This window comes from Misgurnus anguillicaudatus, chromosome 4, assembly GCF_027580225.2.
Source record: "Misgurnus anguillicaudatus chromosome 4, ASM2758022v2, whole genome shotgun sequence".
Lineage (NCBI taxonomy): Eukaryota > Metazoa > Chordata > Actinopteri > Cypriniformes > Cobitidae > Misgurnus > Misgurnus anguillicaudatus.
In genome coordinates this window covers 26,250,206-26,277,130 of record NC_073340.2, presented here as the reverse complement: position 1 = coordinate 26,277,130, position 26,925 = coordinate 26,250,206, and the positions used below count along the sequence as shown (strand labels likewise).

The following is a 26,925-nucleotide window of genomic DNA, read 5'->3' as shown; positions in this document are numbered from 1 at the left end:
CGCGCGTACCCGCATACGCCCCTCCCACCTTGGTAAAATTGTGCTTGTAAATGAAATCAGGCTTAACCATGCGTTGGCTTTTCATCAATCTCTGTGTGATGGCTGCTCGCCCTTGATTCATAGCTTCCACCCTCTCCGGCTCCTCCCTGTGTGTGCAGATATGAGTAATGACCCTCTGCGCCCGGTTCTCCGTTGAGCTGTCGACCTAGGGGACGACCAGAGGAACCAGGATCACCCCTATCCATTACCCTCTCTAAACACATCCATAATCACACACACACATGTATATGCAATGCTCTGCTCCCCATCTGGGTATTTTAATGTCTTTACCCTGGTAATGAAGCATTACCATTAATTCAAAGTTAAAGAAAATGTGTGTGTGTCCTCACCCAGCCCTTCCAGGCGCCCACAACGTCTCTATCTGGCCGGTCCGACACGCCATTAGCATAAACAAGCACCTGTGTCTATGTCTACCTGTCAGGGCCCTGTCAACGTGTGGCCACGTAGAGGAGCACGACGCATTAACCTGGCCAACTTATCTCCAACGCCGTCCACAAAAGGAGGATTACAGTGCAGGAATTGGTTTTGGGAGGGCTGTCACTCAGCAGCTGATTAGAGACCTCTCCGCTCTACAATCACCTCGCAAACAACTGGGAATCCCGACGGCTCGCCGCCTATCTAGACAGTATTTCAGATCCGTCCTCTGCATTAATTGGCCGCTGTCATTATTCCGAACGCAGATAACCGGACGTGACCCGTTCGGATCCGGCACCTCTTCATTAATAACAGAAGTTCGCACCTTGCACGAGCAAGTGAGTGAGCAATCCTCACCCGGCAGGATTTAAATACTCACTGCGTCGCCGTTAGCTGAGAGAGGCTAATCTATCGCGAGGAACCCGAGGTCAAATCGAACCGGCAGCAAAGCCACGTTTTCTATACCGCCTGCTTAATTAAGCCTGGAACATAACGCTGATGGCTATATTTTTCTTCTGTCAGAAAAACACATTACGGGCAACGGCGGACTGACAGAAAGCAAGCAAACCTTTAAATTAGGCTTTAATTAGCTCGGTGTAGAATAGAAGACGGAAAGCGGGCAATATGTAACCGATGACAGTTATCTGACGCTCTCACATACAGACAATGCCTAATTAGGCAAAACTTACGTAGCCTTTTCAAGAGTCAAACATTCATTTACTCGTATACAAGATTTGCGAGACTCTTCCTGCACAAGTACTTTTCCACAGCTGAATGTACAATGGAGTGTGCGGACAAAGGAGTTTGGACAATAGGCATGATTTACATTGTCCATTGACAATTGTGAACATTACGTTAATGTGTTTTTCAAACTAGAATTGTGAAATTTAGGCTTGAATTTATATGAAAACCTTATTCCTTGTTCCTATATTCCTGGCCCATGTTTGTCTTATGTCTGGTCACAGTATACTCAAACATTGTCTCACCAGCTTAGCAAAGTGTCTCATCAACAGTTGCACAAATCTTATGTTCTTTTTTTGAGGAAGTATTAAAAATATAGTTCACCCCAAAATTGTAATTCTCTTATAATTTACTCTGTACTTACCATTCATGCCAGATTTACTGTCAGAAAAAAAAGTAAAAATATACCCCGGCTGTCATTGGACTGTACCCTTTCAAAAAGTACAGCTTTGTACCTCAGGGTTCCCACACCTTAGTACACTTCAAATTCAAGGACCTTTCAAGGACTTCCCAGGTCCAATAACCTTAAATTCAAGGACTAAACATGTGGACACAGTTCAAGTGAGAGCAAAGTTACATCGTGTTACCTTCTAAAATACATTGTTACAGTTCCCTTTCAAGGGAACTCAAGCTGCGTCACTGTGGTGACACTTTGGGGACGACTCCAGGGGTAAGTGCGTCTGAATGTGTATATCAAATTCAACCAATTGTGAAGCTTAACGACAAAGACAGGGTGACACGGGAGCCAGGAAGTATATCGATATCTGAAATATTGCCAAAGACGGTGTAACAGGGACACAGGAAGTATGTCAAGAGTGACGCTGTGTCTCGTTCCCTTCTCAGAGAACAACAGTTACATACGTAACCCGAGACGTTTTCATGTGTCAAACACAACTATTCAAAAAAGCATTTTGGTATGAATCAACATTCGTATACATAAGATATAAGCTTTTAAAGCGAACAGTTTAGCACGTGTGCTTAAAAAGTCTAGAATTGTATGATATTATCCTACACTACACAGGGAATAATATGTTTTTTTTTTCAGAAAACTTCTTGAATAAAATAGATTCAAGCACTTTCAATGACCTGTATCTATGTATGTATATTTTCAAAAACTTCCCAGGGCCTTGAATTTTTTCCCCCAGATTCACAAACTTTCAAGGATTTCAAGGACCCATGGGAACCCTTGTACCTAAAAGTTCATATTAGTACCTCAAATATACATATTAGTACCTCAAAGGTACATGTTGGTACCAAATGTATACATATATGTACCTAATGGTACATATTGGACCTTTTTAAAGAGTACCACCCCTCCAACAGTGTGTATTGTATATGACTTCCTTTATTTAGTTGAACACAAACGAATAATTTTATATTGAAATGCCATTGTTATTTATTTATAGGGAAGCCAACATGGCAAAGCTTCAGTAAGCAAATAAATCCATTATGAAAGAAATCCAAATGACGTAAAGTAATCCAGTTGGTTAATATATGTACATTATCAATGTACCGCCAGGTTTGGACTTATCATGCTGATCACTGTTTCCATGGCTACACGACGTATCAAATGCTAAATGAACTCAAAATATGAATCGTTTTCTTTCACAAATGTATCGTTTCGCTTCAGAAGACGTATATTAACCAACTGGAGTCATTTGGATTACTTTAATGGCTTTCTGGAGCTTTGCCATGTTGGCTCGCATATAAGATGATAACATGACGGCATTTCAATATACAATTTTTCATTTGTGTTCAGTTTAAGAAAGGAAGTCATATATCCGGCATAGCATGGGGGTGACAGAATTTTGATATTTTGCTGAAATATTTGCCTACTGTAGCTATATAATAGATGCACTATTTCTTTTAAAATGTAATGAATAAAACATTATGGCTTAAAATACACATACCAGAAACCATAATTACATGGTATAGAAGCACAGATACATTTTTATATTCGAAAAAAATATATATTTACAATACAGCCACAGAAAAAATTAAGAGACCACTCCAGTTTTGCCTTTAATCATCATTTCTACATACCATGTTTGTCCAGTGTCTTTTGAATTCATACAAAAGCAAACTTTATGAGCCACTCAACAGCAATGTAAAAGACTTAGTGGATACAAAGTACATTAAATATGTCAGGGTTATCTATTAATTTTTTTTCTGAAATTTTCTAAAAAACATATAAAAACATTAGCATTTTGTTATTGAGAAATTAAATTCGAACTTGTTTTCTCTGCAGTACTCAAGATGGGAAAACACAGTATCATTTTTTTATTTGGACCATGTTTTCCACGTTTCAATTTTCAGTAAATAAATGCAAATAAAAAATAATTTTTATTAGGAACTTAGCAGAAATGTTGTCGGTAGTTGGCAGAATGAAACAAAAATTATAATTTTACTTTTCACAAGACTTTTAAAAAAATGTAAATAAATCTCTGGTGTCCCCAGAGTACATATGTGAAGTTTATAGCATGTTAAAATCTCTACTTTTTAGGTGTGAGTAAAAATGTGCCATTTTGGGTGTGTCCTTTAAAATGCAAATGAGCTGATCTCTGCACTAAATGGCAGTGTCGTGGTTGGATAGTACAGATTAAGGGGCGGTATTATCCCCTTCTGACATCACAAGGGGAGCCAAATTTCAATGACTAATTTTTATGTGCTTGCAGAGAATGGTTTACCAAAACTAAGTTACTGTGTTGATCTTTTTCACATTTTCTAGGTTTATAGAAGCACTGGGGACCCAATTATAACACTATAACATGGAAAAAGTCCTAACATGTCCCCTTTAAACACATAAATAGAAAAATTATCTTGAAGTTTTCTCTTAAGTGGTTTCCTTTTTATACCGTTACTTCACTTTAATCTTTACCACAGCTGTATTTGTCAAGCTTAATCATTTAACCTTCATACAAAGCTATTTTAAGTAAAAAAAAATAATTAATTGCATATAGAAAAGTAGGCGTTTCATTCAGAAATGGAACTTGCAGCAAGCTGACAGTTAGAGGGGCGGAGTTAATGGATGCTCTGCCCAAGCCATAGATATATACACTAGATGTCGCCTTGGCATGCGTCAAAACCGCCGCCATCTTGAAACAGGGGTCTTGTAATAGGATGTAGCTAGGTAAAGCTGCTATCCCTGCCTGTACTTCGAATTCACCGAATTCTTTTGTGCTGCGTATGGATGTTAGGCCTACTAGCACTATGCATTATAGTTAGAAAAAGTAGATTTTCATAGTATCAAAACTTTAATTTTTTTTCTGGATTCAATGCTAAATACATGACTGTTGAAACGAACCAAAAGAAAACCAAGAAAATCGCACTTATAACGATTTTATTTCTGTTACACCAACAATGAATGCGGGGTTCCCCTGTTTCAAGATGGCAGCTCTATTTGACGCATTCGGTCCAATGAACTGCCGTAGGCGACATCTAGTGTACATATCTATTCAAGCCGCCAAGCTGACATAATCAGAGAGGCATCACCACAAGAGGGCACAAGTACAGATTTTGGCTGCGTCCAAAATAGAGTTAATTTGGCACAAGATGTCTGTATCCTCAAATAGTGTACTATTTAAGTGTTTATTAAGCCTTTAATTGAAGTTTTTGAAAACATGTGAATATTTAAATATATTAATTAATTGTTAGTTATGAACACTGCAATATTTCATTAAAAAATAAGAATTGTCAGTTTTGATTTCATGGAGACTTTCATTTATGTAAAAATATATGTTTATCAGTAACTACAAAGCTTTGGTCCCCAAGACAGAGTTTAATTTAGCTTACTATAAATTACTAACCCCATCAGTTTCTAGTTTTGAGATTCCCTATTTCTGCCATCCAGTGCCATTGTCTTAAGTCCTTGTACCATTTTCTTATCCACTCATGATAAGAACCCGCTCCATTCTAGAGACATGTAAACACAAGTGGGCTTTCCTGATGAGAACCCTGATCTCTGACCCGAAGACCAACCTTTCAGTTAATGAAGCTCACAGAACCTCAGCATTACGGTGTGGGTGTCTCATTACCAGCACACCGCCAATAAAGCTACAAGGTACATTTATATGATAGAAAATGGCAGAACAGCACATGAAATGCAGCGTGCGTAACTGAAATCAATTCCGGCCTCTAATTTATTAGGAGTCGTAGTAGTTCATAACATCGATCCGTCGTAGCATTATTACTTGTTTTGAGTTTTAATTTCCCACAGTCCAACTTTTCCCATTCTGCTCAGCATTTAAACGACCGCATAACTCAGACTTTTTCCACTTTATCTTGGTAATGTGAGAGATAATCAGTATAGTTGGGTTATTTGTGCGACAGCCCACGGCAGAAACACAAACAGGATGCGGCCACATTAATGTAGATCTGATTTGCCTTGATCTGTAAAGTAAATTTAAATGAGTTTGTTCTTCATACTGCGCGCGGATGGGCCGTGCTTGGATGCCCTCTCAGCAGCTGGCTGCTTTGAAAAAGAACGACTTTTTAAATTACCCATACATCACTGTCAGCACACAAAGGGCCGCTGTTCCAGTGGCCAGCCAGCAGTCAGAGGAGGGCGCTAAGGTGGCACGGCAATCTTAGACCCTGCCCTCATGCCTCACTGCGCCACAGGTACAAACACACACACACACACGCACCAAGCCATAGATTATAAAGGCACACAGTTTACTCATGCACACGGCACACAATGTTCCCAGGCAAAAGAAGTGCTCTCGGGAAGAACGGATTAGATAAAGCATTGATCAAAGAACGCTTCTTGGAAATATTGGTGGACTTTAGATCTTTGGAGCTTGATTGTGCCCGGCAGCAAATGAATGCATTGCCGTAACTGATTGCATGAGTAACAAAACTGTTTTAAATAAGATGTGTTGTTTTTTGCATGAGATCGAGAGATGTTTTACATTGTTTATTGAATGGTTTTTCTCTTGGGCAAGTCTGTGGTGCACGACATATTGATCACAGCATTGTAAAAAGCTCAAAGAGCCTTATGCTGAAATGTGCACCAATAAGATCTATCAATATGTGGTCTGCTGCCCACAAAAATCAAGATTATAAAAAATAACAAAGTGCTAAGGGAGACTTCCATCAGAGAAAACCTCCGGCTTCAGAAAATTAAATGCCCTAACCTGAACACAAAGTAATAGCTCATCATAAAATGACAAAATGTAAAAGTCAACTCTCATTGGTTTATTGGTTGTCATTGGGAAATGACATTGAGGATGTGCATTCTTGTCAGTTTTTCATTTTGAGTAGTCCATAGGTGTGAAAAATTTGTATTCAAGTACTCCTGGCCAGGTGTAAGCATCATGGGGATTGCATGAAGTCGAACACATCTCTAGTCTTTCCTATGGATCACATGCACTTGTAACGCTAACCAGTCAGACCTCAAAATGCCAGACTAAACAATTTAAACCCACATGATCATTGTTTTTTCGTGATTGATCACAGATGTCACTTTGGATACTCAGATGCTCGTGCCCATTCTTGGATGAAACGCGCATATGACAGCCACTCACAAGACATTATCATGACGTTATCAATGTGTTGCCAGGTCTTTATTTAAAACACTAATTTGTACGTTTACAATAATATGCTATGTACTAATCACTAAATAAGCTTAAAATATTCATTGTTCTCTCTGAAAAGCATATCGATTCACTTCAGAAGACATAAATTAACCCATAGGAGTCATTTGCGTTTTTTTAATGATGGTTGCTTTTTAAAGCTTAAAGGGATGGTTTACCCAAATATGAAATGTCTGTCATCATTTACTCATCCTGATGTTGTTCTAAACCTGCATGAGTTTCTGTATTATGCTGAACACAAAAGAAAATATTTTAATAAATGATACACAGAGTAGTCTGTAAGCACACAGTTGACGGTACCTCCATAGGAACAAAAACTAGAAGTCAACTATGGGTACCGTCAACTGTGCGCTTACCATCAGTTATCAAATTATTTTCTTTTGTGTTAAACAGAACCAAGAAATTAATACAGGTTTAGGTAGCGTGCACACCAAAGCATTTATGCCATCAGCTGGCGTATACTTTTAATTGTTTCCAATGGAAGCGGCACGCTTTTCAAAAACGCCAGCAGCTGGCGGGTTTTGTCCGCGCTGAACGCCGGCACTCTGTGGTTTTTCCAACAGTTGAAAAATTTTCAACTTTGGGTGAAATGCTCACCTCGTCAATGTCACTTCTCACTCAGCCGTCCAATCACAGTGGAGGAGGAGCGGGACAAATATCACAACAAACAATCGGCACGTCGTTTAACGACTGATAAACAAAGCAGAAGTATCATAACCAGTGTTGGGGGTAACGCATAGCAAGTAATGTGCATTACGCAATAATATCACTTTTCTGAAGTAACGAGTAAAGTAACGCATTACTTTATAAATGTACACATTAATATTTTTATATAACTTTTGAGTTACTTTTCAGTTTAATTAATTCTTTAAAAAAAATACTAATTTAAACTGAATGTTGTCATGTAGAATTACGCACTCTATGCATGCTTATTTTTCCGATGGAAATATGCAATTTCTAAATGCAGAACTTCTTAGTCATAAAAAACACCTGCAAGGCCTGAAAGAGATCAAGCCTCATCCAAGTAAGAAAAAGTAAAGCAAAAGTAACTTAAAAGTAACGCAAGTATTACTTTCCATAAAAAGTAATTAAGTAACACATTAAATTACTTTATTGGGGAGTAACTTAATATTGTAAGGCATTACTTTTAAAAGTAACTTTCCCCAACACTAATCACAACAACCAAAGCGCTTAGCCGAAAAAAGCATGCAAGTGTCCGCCTAGCGTCCGCCTGCCGTTTTTAGCTGCGTATAAAGCGTAACTAACCCCTGGTCAGAGCCTGACTCCACCCACTGGCAATATTTGAAAAATGCAAGAAAAGTGGGCAGATCCCAACGGAGATAGAGGGGACGAACTAAGCTCTTACCAAGTGTGTGGTGAGATCGTAACAAGGGCGTGGTGAGCTTGAACCTGCCTATATCACGAGGTATTTTTCGGACCAACATCCAATAGGAAAATTCAACTGCAGCCACCGTTTAACCTGAAGAGGGCAGCACTCAGACGTGTTTAGACCATATATTGGAGTATTGAAACACTTTATATCCAAATGTCAAAAACTTACTAAAATCAATAAACAGCACTAATAAAGCTCCATTCTTACAGATCATTAACTAAAAACAGTTGGTTTAAGGTTTAGTTACGCTTTAAATACTTTGCTGTACACGCCCCTTTAGAACAACATGAGGGTGAGTAAATGATGACAGAATTTCATTTTGGGGTGAACTATCCCTTTACAAATATTGCCCACTATTCAATGCATTACACTAAAAAGAGTCAAGATATTATTTAACCCCGGAGAACCCACAGGTCAAATTTGGCCAATGTTAATTGCTAAAAGTGTTAAAAGGGTTCTTGGGTTATCCAGGGTTAATATAAAGAAGAATATAAATATGAAGACAGAAGTCATACTGTATACACCTGGAATGAGGGTGAATTATGGGAGCATTTTAAGATCAACAATTCCTTTAAAGGATTAGTCCATTTTCTTAAAAGAAAAATCCAGATAATTTACTCACCACCATGTCATCCAGAATGTTGGTGTCTTTTTTTGTTCGAGAAGAAATTATGTTTTTTGAAGAAAACATTGCAGAATTTTTCTAATTTTAATGGACTTTAATAGAACCCAACATTTAATACTTAACTCAACACTTAACAGTTTTTTCAACGGAGTTTCAAAGGACTATAAACAATCCCAAACAAGGCATAAGGGTCTTATCTAGCGAAACGATTGTCATTTTTGACAATAAAAATAACAAATATGCACTTTTAAAGCACAACTTCTCGTCGTGTAGATCCGGTCGTGATGCGCCAGCTGACCCCACTACGTCACTGCAATACGTAAGACGTCAAGAGGTCACAGAGGACGAACGCGAAACTCCGCCCCAGTGTTTTCAAGCTTCTTGAAAGAGGACCGTTCCTACGTTGTTGTATGTCAACTGATACTAATTAATGTCTTTGTGGCAGTCTATTGTTTAAAATGGTCCGCAAATGTGCGTTTTATATGTAACACGTGACCTCCCTACGTCACTACGCATTTACGTTAGGTCGCGCTGGACCGGACCTTGACGAAAAGTTGTGGTTTAAAAGTATATATTTTTTATTTTTCTTGTCAAAAATGACAATCGTTTCGCTAGATAAGACCCTTATGCCTCGTTTGGGATTGTTTATAGTCCTTTGAAACTCCTATGAAAAAAACTGTTAAGTGTTGAGTTAAGTATTAAATGTTGGGTTCTATTAAAGTCCATTAAAATTAGAACTTTAGAAAATGGAATATTCCTTTAAGCTCAACTAAACCAAAAAAGCACGATTTGTATTTTTTATTCACACCGTTTCTTTAAGAGTTCAACATAAATGGCAGGTAATTAGCCAGATGCGGCTTTGGCGGTGTCTGAAAAGCCGCTGACAGCTTACGTCCGCGTGATAAACAGCGTAGACGAGAGGCAGTAGAGGAAGCCAGCCATACTGCACTCATCTGTTATACTCACAATTAACACACTTAATTAATGAGCGAGATCTCAGTATTAGATCCGTATGTGACTGCTGCTGTGTAACAACATTTGCTGTTAAAACTAATTAAGCAATAAGAATCGAATGCAAAGTGTTGTGGCTCAAAACGCATTTGTTACAAATGAGCGTGACTCAGGGCCGAGATAATGCATCTGACGCTCTCAGTCATACGAGCGCAAATGACCAAAAACAGCAGGAAAGCAAACCTGTTTAGATTAAATGTGCGATATTATCTATTGTATTTTACTGTTACTTGTTTTCCTCAGCACCATTTAGCCGCTGATGAGTCAATATGAGAGGAGATGTCACATCTCCACAGGACGTCTACGGGATTCTCTCCTCTGGCTTGATTACAAACCCCAGCTGACTGATACAACTACTTAACAACTTGTTTTCATGGGATTCGCACAAATAATATCAATTCACGCACGCTGCTATACGCTCTTCATACATATGAAGATGGTTTATCTGCCATACTGAGAAGAAAACTAAGTCATATTGGTAGATTTGAACATTTTATTTGATCACATTATTAGCAGATATGTGACCTGCCTGTAAAAACTCAGCTAAAGTCATTTTTGTGATTTACTATTTTGTACATAAAATCTTCCTACATAATGTAAAAAAAATAATCCAAAAAAATAATAATTTGCTGCACAAAAGGCCGTCAAGTGCATCTCGGAGAATAGCGCTTCACACCGCGAGCAGGCACGTGCACCACACAGCCAAATAAGAGAAAGACGTGGTCCTTCACTGTCATTTGGATAACTAGTAGCCAGTTGATAAAACGTCTCGGAGAATAGCGTGGACGCGCTTCAAACCCCGAGCCCGCACGTGCGCCACATGGCCGAAATGGTCCATTAACTGTCTGAAGGATAGCCAGTTGATATAAAGCGTGTCCGTGAGAACTGTAAGTGGACTTATGTTTTGGGTTTATTTAAGCCTGTTATTGTATTAGTCTATAGTTCTTGCAGATTTAAAGTAAGTTAGCTGGTGATTTTTGTTGTTGGAGCAACCTGCTAGCTAGTTGGCACGTGCCTGTTGATTCGATATAATTGTTGAGCGCTCTTGCTCACGTTATTTATGTGCATTGTTTACATGCTACAGTAGTTACACCCCTTTAAGATAATGTAAATAATAGTCGGAAATAATCAGTTTTTACATTCTTCGCTCTATCTATCCTCGTCTGCTTCAGTTTGTGTTTATTAACCCTTTAGTTTCACTTAGAGGTATCTGTTAAAAACATTTAATTCATGAATAATCTAGTATGCGTTCATTTTCTGTCATAGTTTCTTCAAAATTAAGTTTTATTTGAGTGTTTTAAAAAATATTTTAAGTTTCATCATGACGCGTACACCCCTTTGATTGCCACGGCCCCTAACACAAACCACCCAACCCTACCACCTTACCTAACAAATTTTCTGCGTGAAACCCTGGACAGGGTCACATATTATGAGATATTTAATCATTTATGAAATAGAAAGTCATCATGAGATGTCCTCAGTTGCAATTTTGAGATACTAAATCATGATTAAAATAACTTTTAAGTCAAATAAATCTAATCATTTAGTCTTTTACAATTGACATATCTCATAATTATGACTTATATTCCAACTTCAATCCTAAAATCATAAATTACAGCAGATTCTTTCAACATGCCAAAAATAGCCTATCTTAGATTGAATACAACCTTAAATACATACTGTGAAACAGGGATTGTACTCAGTGGTATTTAACAAGCGTTAACCTCCACCCCTTTACCCTTTAAATTCAGGTTCATCTTCATTAGTTTAGACCGAGTCTTTACTGAGGAAAACCCATAAAAAAACTATTAAACGCTCAGAACAAGTGTTACAAGGTGCCTTTCAAACTTGTAATATGATAGATGAGAATGCTTGACACAGGCCACAGTCTAGTATTTGAGGGCTTAGGATGTGTTATTTGAAGTGCCCGGTGCAGGCTTAAAACTAAACCTAACTAGAGCTCTAGTCAGGCTTAGATCTAATCCGGCTTGCACAGTGCCACACTGAGACCTCCACCCCCTAGCCAACCACCAGATGCTCTGCCTGTTCAAACCAAATATACGGTGTGAATACAAACCATATGCTCAATCAACAAACTTAAAAAATTTAAAATGTGTGCCTAGCAGAAGCTATTGTGGCGTCTAATGCATGCTTTCACGGTCATACAGGAAACGGCTTGCTTTCACGTACAGTTCATGTAAATGAGAAAAATGCGAGCTGATGATGGTTAGAGCTTGTCCTTCAACATATTAAATATTCACCTTGAACCTTTTTCAAGGCCAAAAGCAAAACCCATATGAGCAACTAGCTGCCAGATGATTTGATTGACATCAATAAGGGCACATCATAAAACACAACTGACCAAGAGAATAATCTCTCGGAGATCGGCGTGAAACCTGTTCGGATTACTTTAAAGGTAAAAGGCATGTTTTTTTGGGCATCTATTTCTTAAAAGAAATATATTAATATTTGTGGCTACCACATCGACATCCATAACTGCGCTAACAACACATGTTAATCTTGGAAATTGTATGTTTACGTTTTACATTTTAATATATTTGCCTGATGGTTTTATCTAAAGCGACTTACATTGCATTCAAGGTAAACATTTTTCCTGAGAGTCAAATGCACAACCTTTGCACTGCTAATGCAATGCCCTTTCATGAGGTGAGCCTGTAAGCATCTAACATTTGGCTTGTCTTTAACCTGGTAAGTACAGTAGGTGTGTGGGGGCTGGGATAGTGCATCATAAAATGCATAATGAAATGAGATGAGTTTTGGGGTCATGATTGCGTGTCACACGAAGGTGGTAATATAGAACAAGCATGTGTGCTTCTGTTATTGAAAGCCCGGGTCAAGACCATGAAATTGCCAACAACATCAGCAGATAGTACGTAAGAGGTTGCACGTGTCAACCAATGATGTTTGCATCTTGTAGGTCTTCTGGGCTACATCTGATGAGCGTGCCAGAATAATAACAATAAATAAGAGGGAGATTGCGATATGGGATGGCAGGACCTTGTGGTTATAATCTTGAACTTTGAATTCAAGAACTCATCTAAAATATATATGTAAAGTATTTGGGGCCAGTACGACCCCTAAAATTTGACAATTCTGAGAAGTGTGACAGTTATGTTAAACCCTTAATGGCATCCTAAACATAATATTATTAACATGCATGTGATTGGACAATACATTTAGGAGAGTACCAGCTGAAGAGGCAAAAATAAGCAAGAAACCTACAATGAAATTGAATTTGAAAAACAGTGAGTAAATGCTGCCCTCTGCTGTACATCCTGTAGATGCATATTTTAAAGTTATACAGCTAATGCAAATAATGTATGAGCTTCATCATTCTCAAAAAAGAACCACCTGATTCATCTGATCTCATTAAATAAAAGCTAAATGCATTAACATATACCAAAATTTGACAGTGTGCCACTGAATTTTACATTCAGTCGCACATGTGCGACCAGTTAAATTGACCTATTTTTTTGTGATGTGACACTGAATTTAAAACCGCACATTGTACTTTCTGCATTTATCATTAACGTATTTATTAGTTATACAGTGGAAATTGGTAGAAATTTAAATATTTGGTTAGAATGTTGATTTACAGTGTGTGCCCCTAAATTTTCTGGTTGCGCCCCTAAAATTTTCAGTTGGGACCACTGTGCTCATAGTGAAAAAAGTTAGTCTGGAGCCCTGAAATGGCTGTGAAAGATATCAGACGTCTGTACTTCTGTAAGCATTTTACATTGGAAAAACAGCTGAGTAATTACTGCTGAATACAACTTCTGATAAAGCCACAGGATAAGAGAACATAAATGTGCAATTCATCCCCTAAACTACTAATATTATTAACTTAGTAAATGTTCAGAAGCATATTACAAAGCACACAAAAAATATGACATGACAAGCAATGTGGTAGGCCTATCTTGATAAGAGATCCCTTAATAATTTAATTCGATATCAAAGGTTACAAATTATACCCATCAAGAAAGTGCTGTTTAAGTCATTGCTCTGTCAGCGAATAAATAAACAAGAATAAACAAGTCAGGGGTTTTTCAAACTATATGATGGCAAGGGCCCCTACATATGATGAACCTTTAGTAAGAAACCCCTTTGCTAAATATACCATATATACATATTTTGTTTAAATTGTAGTAATTGTGATATTATAAAAACTGCAAACATGACACTTTATGAAAGTTTAGGGATTAATGCTACTATAGAAACAATATACATTTTCAAGTACTGTACCTGAAATATTTCCTTCTTGAAAATTCTAATATTGCTTTCTGGACAAAGGAGGGACAGAAGAGCTTGCAACTGGCACCTAAAAATAAAGGGCAAAATCAAGAACATTTTTATAAATGTTTGCTGAAAATGTAATACAGCACATATAAGGCATTGTTATCTGATTAAAAAATAATTCAATAAAAAATAATTAAATAATTAAAAGATAATTCTACATAGAGCATTATTATGACGAAGAATGTGTTGCTTTAATAAGCTGGTAATTATTTTATTAAATAATAAAAACATTTCTGGCATGTGCATGGTAAAGGAATGCTATTGTCAATGAATAAATATTTATTACTTAATATATTTTATTTAAAACAACACTGTTTGTATTCTCTTTACAAAAAAGACTGCTTTGTTCCCTAAAGGCCTGGACAGCTTGCTATAGTGTGAAAAATGAATTCCCAAGTTCATCAGCAGATTTTGTGCGAGACTGTAAGCTCAACAGTGACAACACAACAACAAAACTGAAAGCACACGAGTAAATCTGCAACAGAATGACTTCAATAGAATATGAAACACCTGCTGGAGTCTCATATTCATGACAAATGCAGATCATTTTACTCATCATTTGCGTCACTATTTGCTTTTTATGCATTAAAGTAAAACACAACAGTGTCATGTAACATTTATAATATACTACATCTTTGAAATAATTTGGAGCGAAAGCATAACAGTGACATCACTTAAAGCAAATTGTGTCTCTAGGTTTAAATGACCTTAAAAGAATAGAACGGGTCACATATCAAGTGCATCGGACATGTTTTCTTGTAAATTAACATTTTTTTACCAGACTCTTAATGGATTCTGCCAACAAAGTGATATTTCTGGCCTTATAGGCAGGGACTAAGCAGAATTAAAGGGTAAGTATGTAAAGGGTGTTTAGCGGCTTTTGCATCTGAGCATTTGTCTCTCTTGTGACCTAGTTTAAGACCAGATCAATTGTTCTGATCGTTTCTTTTAATCCATATTCCATATAAATGTAGCTGATTTTTCATAATTTTAATAGTGGAGAAACATGACTACAATATTGTTAAAACCATAATAAATATTGCCCTCTGCTGGACTGCTGTAAATGCAGTTTGGGACTAATGCGGCCGTTCCATCATTCTGAAAGGATGGAAGTGATTTATCTCAAGACAATTTAACTCAAACACATTGCAATATTCTTAACATATGCATTTCTTTGGGCCACATACTTTTACAAGCGCTTTCAAATATGGATCGTTTAAAAATCTAATAATCCTAAAATATGCAGTAATGCTGAAGGGTTACAAACAATATAAATTACTTTAGTCCTCCAGGATCATGAATATCTATCTTATTTGTGTGGTTACGTAATGTGAGGTCTCAAAATCAATATGCATAAGCAGGGAAAGATAAGCCTGTTAGTGCCTTACACTGTCAGACAAATGGTCCCAAGCTGTCACTGGTGCAAAACTCTTTAAAAATATCCTAATTTGAACCAGTTAGGTAAAGAAATGTATACATTTGCTATTGATAAGTACCGAATACTGTATGCACTCTTTGGTACTAATATGTACCTCTGAGGTACTAATATGAAATATTTAAGTGCAGACCATTTGTTAACCCTTTATAAAGGCTACAGATATGTATAATTTTGGCACAAATATGTACCTCTAAGCTATTAATACATATTTGTTACTAATATACTGTATGTACATCTTGCTCTGAGATAGTAATTTGACCTCTTTAGGTGCAAAAAGTGTATTTTTAAAAGGGTACGGCCCCAGTGACCATTTTTGCTTGGTCTTTTGCTCTTTATAGGCCACTTTTTGAAGCACTCTATGACTACATAAGACCCCATCCTAATCCCACAAGCAGACACAAAACTATATAATGCAATGATTATAATGGCTGGCTAGACATTTATCTTTTCCTTGACACATCACATCTTAACCTTGAGTCGTTATATAAAACCCTTGTTTAATTTCATAAGCAGCGGGGTATAAATCAAAGGAAAAGGACAAAGTTATTCCAGATACCCTATAAAGCCATAGATAAGATAACATAAGCATGCAATCCGTCCCATAAACCTCAGTGATAGGAGAAACCTCAGTGTGTAAAAACTAATAGCAGAAGACAACCAGAAGTAACACCATCGGGCGTACAGCAAGATTATTTCATCTAAATCGTACCTGTGAGTTTAGTGGAATAGTCATGTTATTAGAACTGAGTCTTTGGCTGCTTGTATTACCAGCCGTTTTTTCGGCTCCAGCTAGACAACAATGCACCACAGGCAAAAACAAACTGCTGTTAGTCTCGTTCGACGGCTTCAGGTGGGACTATGACAGAGATGTGGACACTCCAAATCTGGATAGAATGGCTGAGGAAGGAGTCAAGGCGACATATATCACTCCACCTTACGTGACCATGACCAGTCCTTCACACTTTACACTGTTAACTGGTAAGAAACAAAGAATAGAAATTCATAATTAGTTTGCAATTGTTTTGTTTTAAAGTAAAAACGATCTCTCACTGTTGATAAAATGGTCAAAAATGTTTCCATGCTGTCACTGGGGCAGTACCATTTTAAAACGCCTTATACGTACCATTTAGGTATAGATATGTATACATTTGGTACCAATATGTACCTTTAAGGTACTTATGCACTCTAAGGTACTGTACTACTAATATGAACTCTTTCCGTGTCAAGGAATACTTTTTGAAAGGTACCGTCCCAGTGACAGCTAGGGACCAATTTCGTCAATTTGTCTGACAGTGCACATGTACACCTGCATGTTTTAAAGCAGATAATAGGTTTTTTACAGTTCAATAACATCTATTGCATCCAAAAATCTAGATATTTATATTGTATTAGCACTGCCACAGCACCAGTGAATGTTATTCAGTGTTTTAGGCAGAAAATGTGTTTCTAAATTGAATAGCAATGAGATTTTTATGAGAATTCATGTGCTTTAATTTGGAAAAAAATCCCAGCACTTCGCTTTCCACATTTGCACCTTATCCTGTCCTCAAGTGACAATATATAATATATAAAAATAATAAGCTGTGCCCACAAAAAAATATTTTGACACTTAAGCCACACTTAATTATGTATGAATGTCAAAATCTCAACTCAAGTGGCATTTACTTCAAATACAGCACATGCACACTCCAAGCAAAACATTTCATGAGAAATTCAAATGTTAGGTTTAAAGTTACAGAATAAAAAGACTGCTGGGTCGTTTTAGTTTAATTTCATTTAAACTCAATACATTGCATTCTTAAAAATAAAAGGTGCTTAAAAGGTTCTTCAGAGTGAACCATTTTTGGTTCCTCAAGAAACCATTCAGACAAAGGTTCTTAGAAGAATCATTTCTTTCATACCTTTTTACAATTACTTCAGATGTAAAGGTTCTTTAAAGAACCATTCAGCCAAAAATTGTTATTTTATGACAGGGGTGCCTTGAAGAGTTTAGCTGAAACTTCCCTCAACACACCTGCCTGACAGTTTTGAAGCTGCCAAGTAATGGTGCATTCACACCAGACGCGGAGGAGGCGACAAGAGGGAGTGAGTTGCATTTTGGGTCAGTGCAGAGATGCGAATGGGCATCCTGCTGCACGGCGCTGAAAGGTTTGTTTATACACATGCGTGTGGCAAAAACAATGTCAACGCGGAGTGGGCGGTCGTGGGCGTTGGGTGCACGAGACGGCATTTCCCAATTCGCATTTGTAAAGGCGCGCGGCTCCGTATCCGAAAATGACTGAACTTTATGTGATTCTGTCTGAGCAAGCAAGCCTGCGACGTATATCTTTGATCAATCCATACAAAACAATGCATATACTATTTATCTGACACTCAAAGTAAAGTATGGAAACTTGCAGTTTAAAACCCAAATTCTTTTAGACATGATTCAGAATGTTTGCCTTATTTTTGTATTGAATGAACCACTGGACGAGGAATAAAATACGAACCTTAAGATGTCTGTACTGTTTGTTTAGTAAAACGTTAATGAAATGATAATGTTTAATAAAGACATATTTAAGAGATTGTTGTTTTATTCATGTTCTCATATCAAGCTCTGATGTTATGGTGCATTCCCACCAGCTGCAGTAGAGGCGGCAAAAAAGCGCTATTCGCACGTCAATTCTAGTCATTCACTCGGAAATTCGCATCATGGCAAGGGCTTCTGCGATTCCGCTGAGACTCCACCACTCGGCTCGCTTGCTGTAATCACGTCACTACTACAGCAAGGTCCTGATTGGTTAACGTGGCACGGAAATCCGCCAAAGTTCAGATTTTTCAACTTGCACGTTTTCCCGTCGTGTACCACGCTATAGGATGCCTAATCGCGTCTTTGCATTGACTTAACATGTAAATCACTCACGCTTGCCGCGTCTACCACGTCTGGTGTAAACCCTGAATTAGAAGCAGGGTTGTTCCAGTGGACGATTTCTTCTATCCTCTTCTTTGTGTTTGTTTTTTGACTCGATTGCTTGCGTCACCCTCTGGCGGTTTGGAAAATAGTGCAACAGCGAGCGTGTCAATTATAAACCCCCTACCCAGTCTCACAAAGTTTCATGATATAGTCACGTATTTTTTATTCTTTTTTTGTGCTATTATCACGAAATTTAGTGTTTTTCGTGATCGTATAACGAATTCCTGTTTTCGTGTGATTATCACTTACTGGTTCCTCAACTGCTTTTTCCTATTTTTAAACCATTGTCGCTTCGGTTTAGGGTTAGATTTGGTGCTTTCATTAGAATGTCACTTTATATATTGGTTTATACTATTTTTTCTGATTTATTTTTTTATATGTCGCCTGGCGTTAGGGTTAGAGTTGGGTTTGGTTAGGGATGTCATTTTATGTAAATATAACCCTAAACCAAAGCGACAATGGTAAGAAAATAGGACAAAACAATACGTGATAATCACACGAAAACAGGAATTCGTTATACGATCACGATAAAACATGAAATTTCGTGATAATAGCACGAAAAAAGAATCAAAAAAATATGTGACTATATAACGAAATTTCGTGAGACTGGGCTGAAACCCCTCGTCTGTTTGTTGAGATGTGCGTGTGATCAGCTGAGACTCGCATTGCGGACCAAAGCGCAAGTATAAACAAAGCTGAACTTTGGCGGATTTTCGTGCCGCATTATCCAATCAGGAGATGGCTCTAGCAGTGACGTGATTAAAGGAAGTGAGTGGAGGCAGAAAAACAAACCAACAATGAAGGACCATCATCATCACTACACGAGACTTTGTAGTTTTACAGGAATTAAAATGATCATTTTGGAAGAGTATGGAGGTGGAACAATCTGGTAAGTTTACTCAATTTGAGCTATATAAGCCCCACCCATGACGTGAATTTACGAATGACTAGAATTTCAAGTGCGGCTTTCACGCGCGAATGAAGCGCATAAACTCAAAATGTTCAAGCGTCCAACTATGCACGTTTTTGCTGCCTCTTCCACGTCTGGTGTGAACACACAGTAAGACCTTGATTAACTGGATCAGGTGTGTTTGATTAGGGTTGGAGCAAAACTCTGCAGAGACACCGGCCCTTCAGGAGCCAGATTCTATGACATTTTGAAGCGCCCTAATATTTAGAAGTGTATGATATAAAGATGGTGGCTAATGATGGGCATTCCCATTTCCCTCCTCCAGCTTTAGGCTTGGCAAGCATTGGAATACTCACTGAACTATGCAATGACATGAAAATATGTTTTTTGTTGCAGGAAGGTACATTGAGAACCATGGTGTGATTCATAACAATTGGTTCAACGTAACCACACAGGAAAAGGAACAGTACTACATGACACAGTTTAAGAATGAGTACTGGGATAATGGCAGTCTGCCTATTTGGATCACAGCTCAAAGACAGGTACATCTCGAACCAAAGGCAAAAAGAAGAAAGTTGAACATTGATAGTCTTTCTGATTAAGCAGAAATCATTTATGTTCTACTTTTTAATTTCCCCTGTCTTTACATAAATTACAAGCAATGTTTTAACCTACAAGTATAATGGTTTAGTTTTATATATAATAAACAGAGCTTGCTTTGCTATACAGATATACAACTGATACAAAAGCATCTTCAATATCATGTTAAATGCGCATTATATTATATCTGTGACTTTCACAGGGTCTGAAAACAGGATCCCATTACTTTCCTGGCACTGCTGCTTCCTACCAAAACGAAACAGTTCAAGAACAAAAAGTGGAAGTAAGATTTTATGACCACACCAATGAAACAGTATGGAGGGAGAATGTGGATACAGTAATTGGGAAATGGTTTAAAGAGAAAGACTTAGACCTTGTAACGTTGTATTTTGGTGACCCAGATGAGACGGGGCACAAGCACGGACCTGATTCACCTGAGAGGCGAGAGGCTGTCAAAAAAGTTGACCGGACAGTGGGCTACATCCGGGAAACCGTAAAGAAACATGGACTTAGTAATAAACTGAATATTATCATCACTGCTGACCATGGAATGAGCACAGTGTTTAAAGGAGACAACGTGAACGAAATCATTCTCAGTAAAATCCCAGGTTTCTCTTTGTCGGATCTGAAATTCCACATGGTAGACTATGGAGCCTCTGGGATAGTGTTGCCCAAAGACGGGAGGCATGACAAGGTTTACAAAGCTTTGAAAGGAGGTCATCCAAACCTTCACGTTTACACGAAGGAGGACATGCCTGGACGATTGCATTACGCCAACCATCCACGCATCCTACCCATAATTCTCTATGCAGACCCAGGATATGTCATTAACGGGGTATGAACTTATTGGTAAACTACTTATACAGTGTGTAACACTGTAGACTATTATAGGTCAATTTTAATGAATATATATATGTTTAATCACTTCTAACGTTCTTTGTTTTATCTTCTAGTTCTACCCATTCCAGACCAATATAGGAGAACATGGCTATGACAATGAGGTCATGGACATGAAGGCTTTCTTCAGGGCAGTAGGACCAGATTTCCACAAAAACTTGTTGGTTGGACCATTTGAGTCTGTAAACGTGTACGCTCTAATGTGCCACCTACTGGGCATAACACCAGAAGTCAATGACGGGTCACTGGATGTCACCCGACACATGCTGATCTCCAATGGAGAGCCATGTGGATCCAAAGATAAGAACTAAATAATTACATTTTTTCAATTCTGAAAGAAGTGCACTTATAAGTGAGTTTTAAAAGGGACAAACCCAGATGTTGGGTTAAATTAAACCAGAAAGTATTTATATTGGACTTAGCAATGAATTAAAACAAACCAGCATTTTGAGTTGAAACAACCCATCATAGGTTGAATTTTAGGGTTCATCCCTTATTGACCCAACGGCAGGTTAAAAATAACTAACATTTTTAGAGAGTAGGAATGCACCGATATATCGGCCTATAATCGGCATTGGAAGATAAAAGCAATTTCAGACTTGCAGATACTGTAGGACTATCGGACAACTATTTTTAAAGCAGACAATGATCGGAGCAGATTATAACTTTGAGGGTAAGAACGCTGCATTTCCATTAAACGCATTGCACAAAACGTTATAATTATTTTCTAAATGTTGACAAAAAACTTTTGCGAAATAACGGCATTATCAATAACCAATGTTATGCGACTAAAACATAATTTTTTTCTCACGTTAAGTCATTCCAAAAACCATGCTAGCACGTGTGTTCGGCCTTATACGGCACTGTGCAGGCCGACATGCGGACAGAGCAGTCGACTTCAGCCCTGTCCCAAATGGCGCACTTCATATAGACTTTCGGTCTTGTGATCCATAGGGTGTCCCATCTGTCATTTTTACGCTCCAAAGTGTGCCCCCTTTGCATCCTTGATGCAGTCTTCAGCAAGTCCTTGCAAAAGAGCAATCAGACTACGGATGGGAGGAGTTTACACTGATGTGCAACTTCTTTTCCTATTTCCGGCGTGACACTCAAGTCTGTCCCAAAATACGACTTCAGTGCACCCTTGTGGACTCGTTGCAGGGGTCCCTAAAGTCTGCACTACATGATGTCATCAAAGTGTGGACTCTGAGGAAGTCCACAAGTCCAAAGTGTGCCATTTGGGACAGGGCCTAAATCTCGCTGTATTTTGATGACATACCGCTCCATATTTAAAGAATGATCATGTGACTTTTACACATCAGGTGTAAAAATCCAGTTTTGCAATATATTTATTTTTAGAGTTGCCTGAAAAACCATAATCACCCGAGCGTAAAAAAACGTTTTGCAATATATGGGAGTTCATGCGAAATTGTCATTTTCCATTGGGCGCATTTTCAATCTAAATGAGTTTTTTTCTGCTCTATAGTCAAGTTGACTGAATAGGCAGTATCTAGTGATGAATAAAACAGTATTTGGTTTTGGGCATGAAGGCTACATAAAGAACAAGACAAGCAGCACCTTTAAAACAGGGCTTAAAGTGAAAAAAAATCCTGAGCCTGAACTTTCTGTGGCTCAACCAGGACTTTTACCAAGCCCATTTTTTCAATAAACTAATTCTGAGTCATATTTTCAACGCATTAACAACTTATTATGCCAAAAAACTATGCAAAAACAAGCCTCATGTTTCGGAAGTTTACTGCACCAAGTGCCTAAAGCAGGGGGCTCAAACTGGCTTTGGGCCATTTCTGAGATGGACATCTTGTTGGAGGGACATAGAGCTATTTTAACATAAAAACACAATATTTCCGTATATGTACTGCATTTAAATTCTATTATTTAACATATAATAATACATACAAATTTAAACAGTGCTTTCAATCTATTTTATAATTTATTTTTAAGAGTAAGTAAATCTTTTCTAAACCTTATATTAAATTAATAATAATTATAATAATAATAATAAATACAAACTTTTTCTATTAAAACCTTGCACTAAATTAACAAATTAAATTCCTGAATACATTTATGAACTATTATAGCCTATACATTTATTTTGGACTTGAATATGTTTGATCTCTGTAAAAATTAATATTACTGCTTCATGTGTAACTGCATAGCAAGCAACATAATGATACATATACTTTATTATTCACTTATTTTGAGTTGAGTGAGCTGCATACATAGACTACTGTAGTCTACTTTTATCTTTTGCACGTTTCTCCTAATCTTTCCTCTTTTCAAAACCTGGGCACTTGGCTTTTTCTGCATCCGTAGTTTAATATGCGTTGCATTACATCTCCCACTTGCACTGCTTATGACGTGTCGCCAATGAAAGCTGTGACTTGAACAAACAAACCCCACGCAGCTTTTCTCTGAGTAACAGTTGGGTAACCCCGAGTTACAGTACAGCTCTTCTCTGGACGAACACTCCAAAGTCCCGACCAGATTAACTGATCGCATGGAGACAATGATATGATTAACGTGAGGTTCAGATGAGCAATAAAATCTGATCACGTATTCTGTTATGCTCGCTGGAGTGAGAGCCGCTCATGGTTGCGTAGCAACGGAGGACGCCCAGCCTCTCACGCGCTTAGGAATGAAAAAAAAATCGCATTGACTCGCGTTTAAAACGCGTTTTAGACGCGACATGTGAACGGCCCCTAAAAAGTTTACATCAATAATTTAAAAAATATAAAACGAAGTAAATGAAAATCTTTCTGCGGGGCAGATTATATTATATTTTTGAAAGCAGAACCGGCCTGCATAGAGGGGGAGAGACGGCCGCGGGCCGGGAGTTTGAGACCACTGGCCTAAAGCCTTACCGTGTCTTGTCCTCTTTATTCAAGGCATGCCAAGCGTCACTTGTTTTTTACTTTCTCCTCCGAAGCAGATGTATTTTCTTCTGGTTTGATAAACTTCATTCTCCACACCGTGTGTAGCCTGCAAGCTAACTGCGAACTGGTTCACTTTCTGCACAAGACCCACCCTCCTCTCTAGCAATTGGCTAAGACAACCTAATATCATGCTCCCATTGGCTGTGACCGCTGACTCGTGAATCAAGGTGGTAGGTTGAAGGGGACCGGTTATTATTGCCGGTTTGTTAATTCCAATTTAGCCGCGTGGTATGCGCGCTCATAATGAAAGTGACGCGCTCGTTTTTTCCAAGCGCGTCCCTTGCCGAAAGTGACTCATTTGCATGTTTTGCCTGCGCCGGAGTCCGGACCTGCCCTCAGGCCGGAAATCCGGCCCCCGGCCGGAGTACTTTAAGCCCTGTTAAAAATACATTATACACTCACCTAAAGGATTATTAGGAACACCTGTTCAATTTCTCATTAATGCAATTATGGCATGGTTGTTGGTGCCAGTCTGAGTATTTTACAATCTGCTCAGTTACCGGGATCTTCACGCACAACCATTTCTAGGATTTTCAAAGAATGGTGTGAAAATGGAAAAACATCCAGTATGCGGCAGTTTTGTGGGCGATGCTAGAGGTCAGAGGAGAATGGGCCGACTGATTCAAGCTGATAGAAAAGCAACTTTGACTGAAATAACCACTTGTTACAACCGAGGTATGCAGCAAAGCATTTGTGAAGCCACAACACGCACAACCTTGACACAGATGGGCTATAACAGCAGAAGACCCCACTCAACTCCACTACAAATAGGAAAAAGAGGCTACAATTTGTTCGAGCTCACCAAAATTGGAGTTGAAGACTGCAAAAATGTTGCCTGGTCTGATGAGTCTCGATTTCTGTTGAGACATTCAGATGGTAAAGTCAGAATTTGGCGTAAACGGAATGAGAACATGGAACCATTATGCCTTGTTACCACTGTGCGGGCTGGTGGTGTTGGTGTAATGGTGTGGGGGATGTGTTCTTGGCACACTTTAGGCCCCTTAGTTCCAATTGGGCATCATTTAAATGCCACGGCCTATCTGAGCATTGTTTCTGACCATGTCCATCCCTTTATGACCACCGTGTACCCATCCTCTGATGGTTACTTCCAGCAGGATAATTCACAATGAATCAATGCCACGTAGAATTAAGGCAGTTCTGAAGGCGAAAGGGGGTCAAACACAGTGTTAGTATGGTGTTCCTAATAATCCTTTAGGTGATACATATATTATATTGTATTTAGTGCTGGGCAAAGATTAATCGTGATTAATCGCATACAAAATAAAAGTGATTTTTTTGCATAATATATGTGCGTGTACTGTGTCTAATTATTGTGTATATTTACACACACATTCATATATATTTATTTCAGAATTGTTTTACTTATATATAATTTTTTTCATTTATTTTTAATATAGAATATATAAAAATATAAATAAATATATATATAAATATGTAAATGTTTCTTAAATACATACATGAATGTGTGTGTATTTATTTATACATAGTAATTGCACACAGCACATACTCATGTATTGTGCAGAAGGTCACTTTTGTTTTGTGTGCGATTGATCGCGATTAATCTTTGCCCAGCACTAATTGTATTGTAATGTATTGCTAATTGCAATTACAATACCAAAAAAAAAAAATCAACAACTTGTCATAATCATACAGCCCTACACATACAAACAGTTTCTACTGTCATAAAACATTATGTTCCATAGTTGTGATCCTTGTCAGATAAATTAAAAACAATACGGCAATACCCAATATATTGATAATATTACACATAATCTCTGTGGGTTTAAGATTGTGGGATGGTCAGATGTGATCTCTTGATAAGATATCTTATATCTAATGACTTCATGCACTTTCAGCAGTGCTAACAAACAACGCTATCAACACAAACCACTATATCAGCAAATTAATAAACACCTTTGTGCAAGAACAGGTGCAACTGCTTTACCGTGTCCTTCACTGTATCTAATCTTATCACTGATTACATAACGTTCAGGTCATTTACAATGAGTGTGCTGTTTTTTAGATACTCCAGTGTCAAGTCTTAAAAATGTCATGGTTGGGCTTGGTGCTGTGGCTGGATTTTTAGTCGTGGTGTTTGTGATTGTTACATCGAACAATGTTTATAAAAGGCATAAAAAGAATCAAAGGTATGACTCAAACATATTCAATATTTACATTTTTTATACATCTCCTCTGTGTTTTGTTAATCTACAGTGTTTTTACCTTCTCTCTCCAGCAGAACAGAAGACATGAAAGATGAGGATGAGGATGATATCAAGCAAACCACATTCTAAGAGAGATAATCGATCAGACTTAATTTAATATAACAGCGGGGTCCAAAAGTCTGGGACCATATTGAACAACATCTGTGATTTATTCTTCCATTTAAGCTCATATTGTTATTAATATCATTTGTAATGAAAATGCATTTCACAAAATAGAGTCATTTTTACTAGTATAGGCTGACATTTTTCTACTCCTTGTATAGTAATATGCATCATATTGACTGACGTAAAGCCTCACGTAGTAAACAGATAAACTGAATTTCTTTATTATAGCACTAATTCAATATTATTATATAAAATTGGCTTTTTATTTACTGATGCCATCTAGTGGATATTATGAGTATTAATAAAACAATTGTGTCTGTATGTTAAGTTATTAAATGTTATTAAATATTTACTTGAACAACAACCATAAATTCTTATCTCAATTCGACAGACTTTGAATCCTCTTCCAAGCACACGCATTTACCTTCACTCTCACACAATACTGTTGGTGGTACAATAGCGCTCGGCTCTGTGGAAAAACACACAGAAGAAAAGGCGTTTATGTTGACTAAATGACTGACAGAAGTTATCATTACACAAAGCTGCAGATTCAATGATTTATAGTGAAATCCTGTCCAGTCATGTGGAATTTTCCCAAAATAAGTTTGAGTAAACAGCTCATGACAAAGAGCCACTCAGAGCAGGCTGGTATGCATAAACAGTTTGAACA

The 26,925-nt window shown here is 37.8% G+C and overlaps 1 protein-coding gene across 1 annotated transcript; it reads left to right on the top strand.

Moving 5' to 3' along the window:
• Positions 1-16,169: 16,169 nt before the first annotated feature.
• On the top strand, positions 16,170-26,219 carry enpp7.1 (ectonucleotide pyrophosphatase/phosphodiesterase 7, tandem duplicate 1). Its single transcript, XM_073866509.1, has 6 exons — positions 16,170-16,571; positions 19,853-19,998; positions 20,259-20,891; positions 21,010-21,256; positions 25,952-26,072; positions 26,162-26,219. Exons 1-6 carry the CDS (start codon positions 16,325-16,327, stop codon positions 26,217-26,219), a joined length of 1,452 nt encoding a protein of 483 aa, XP_073722610.1. The 5' UTR covers positions 16,170-16,324.
• The last annotated feature ends 706 nt before the right edge of the window (positions 26,220-26,925 follow it).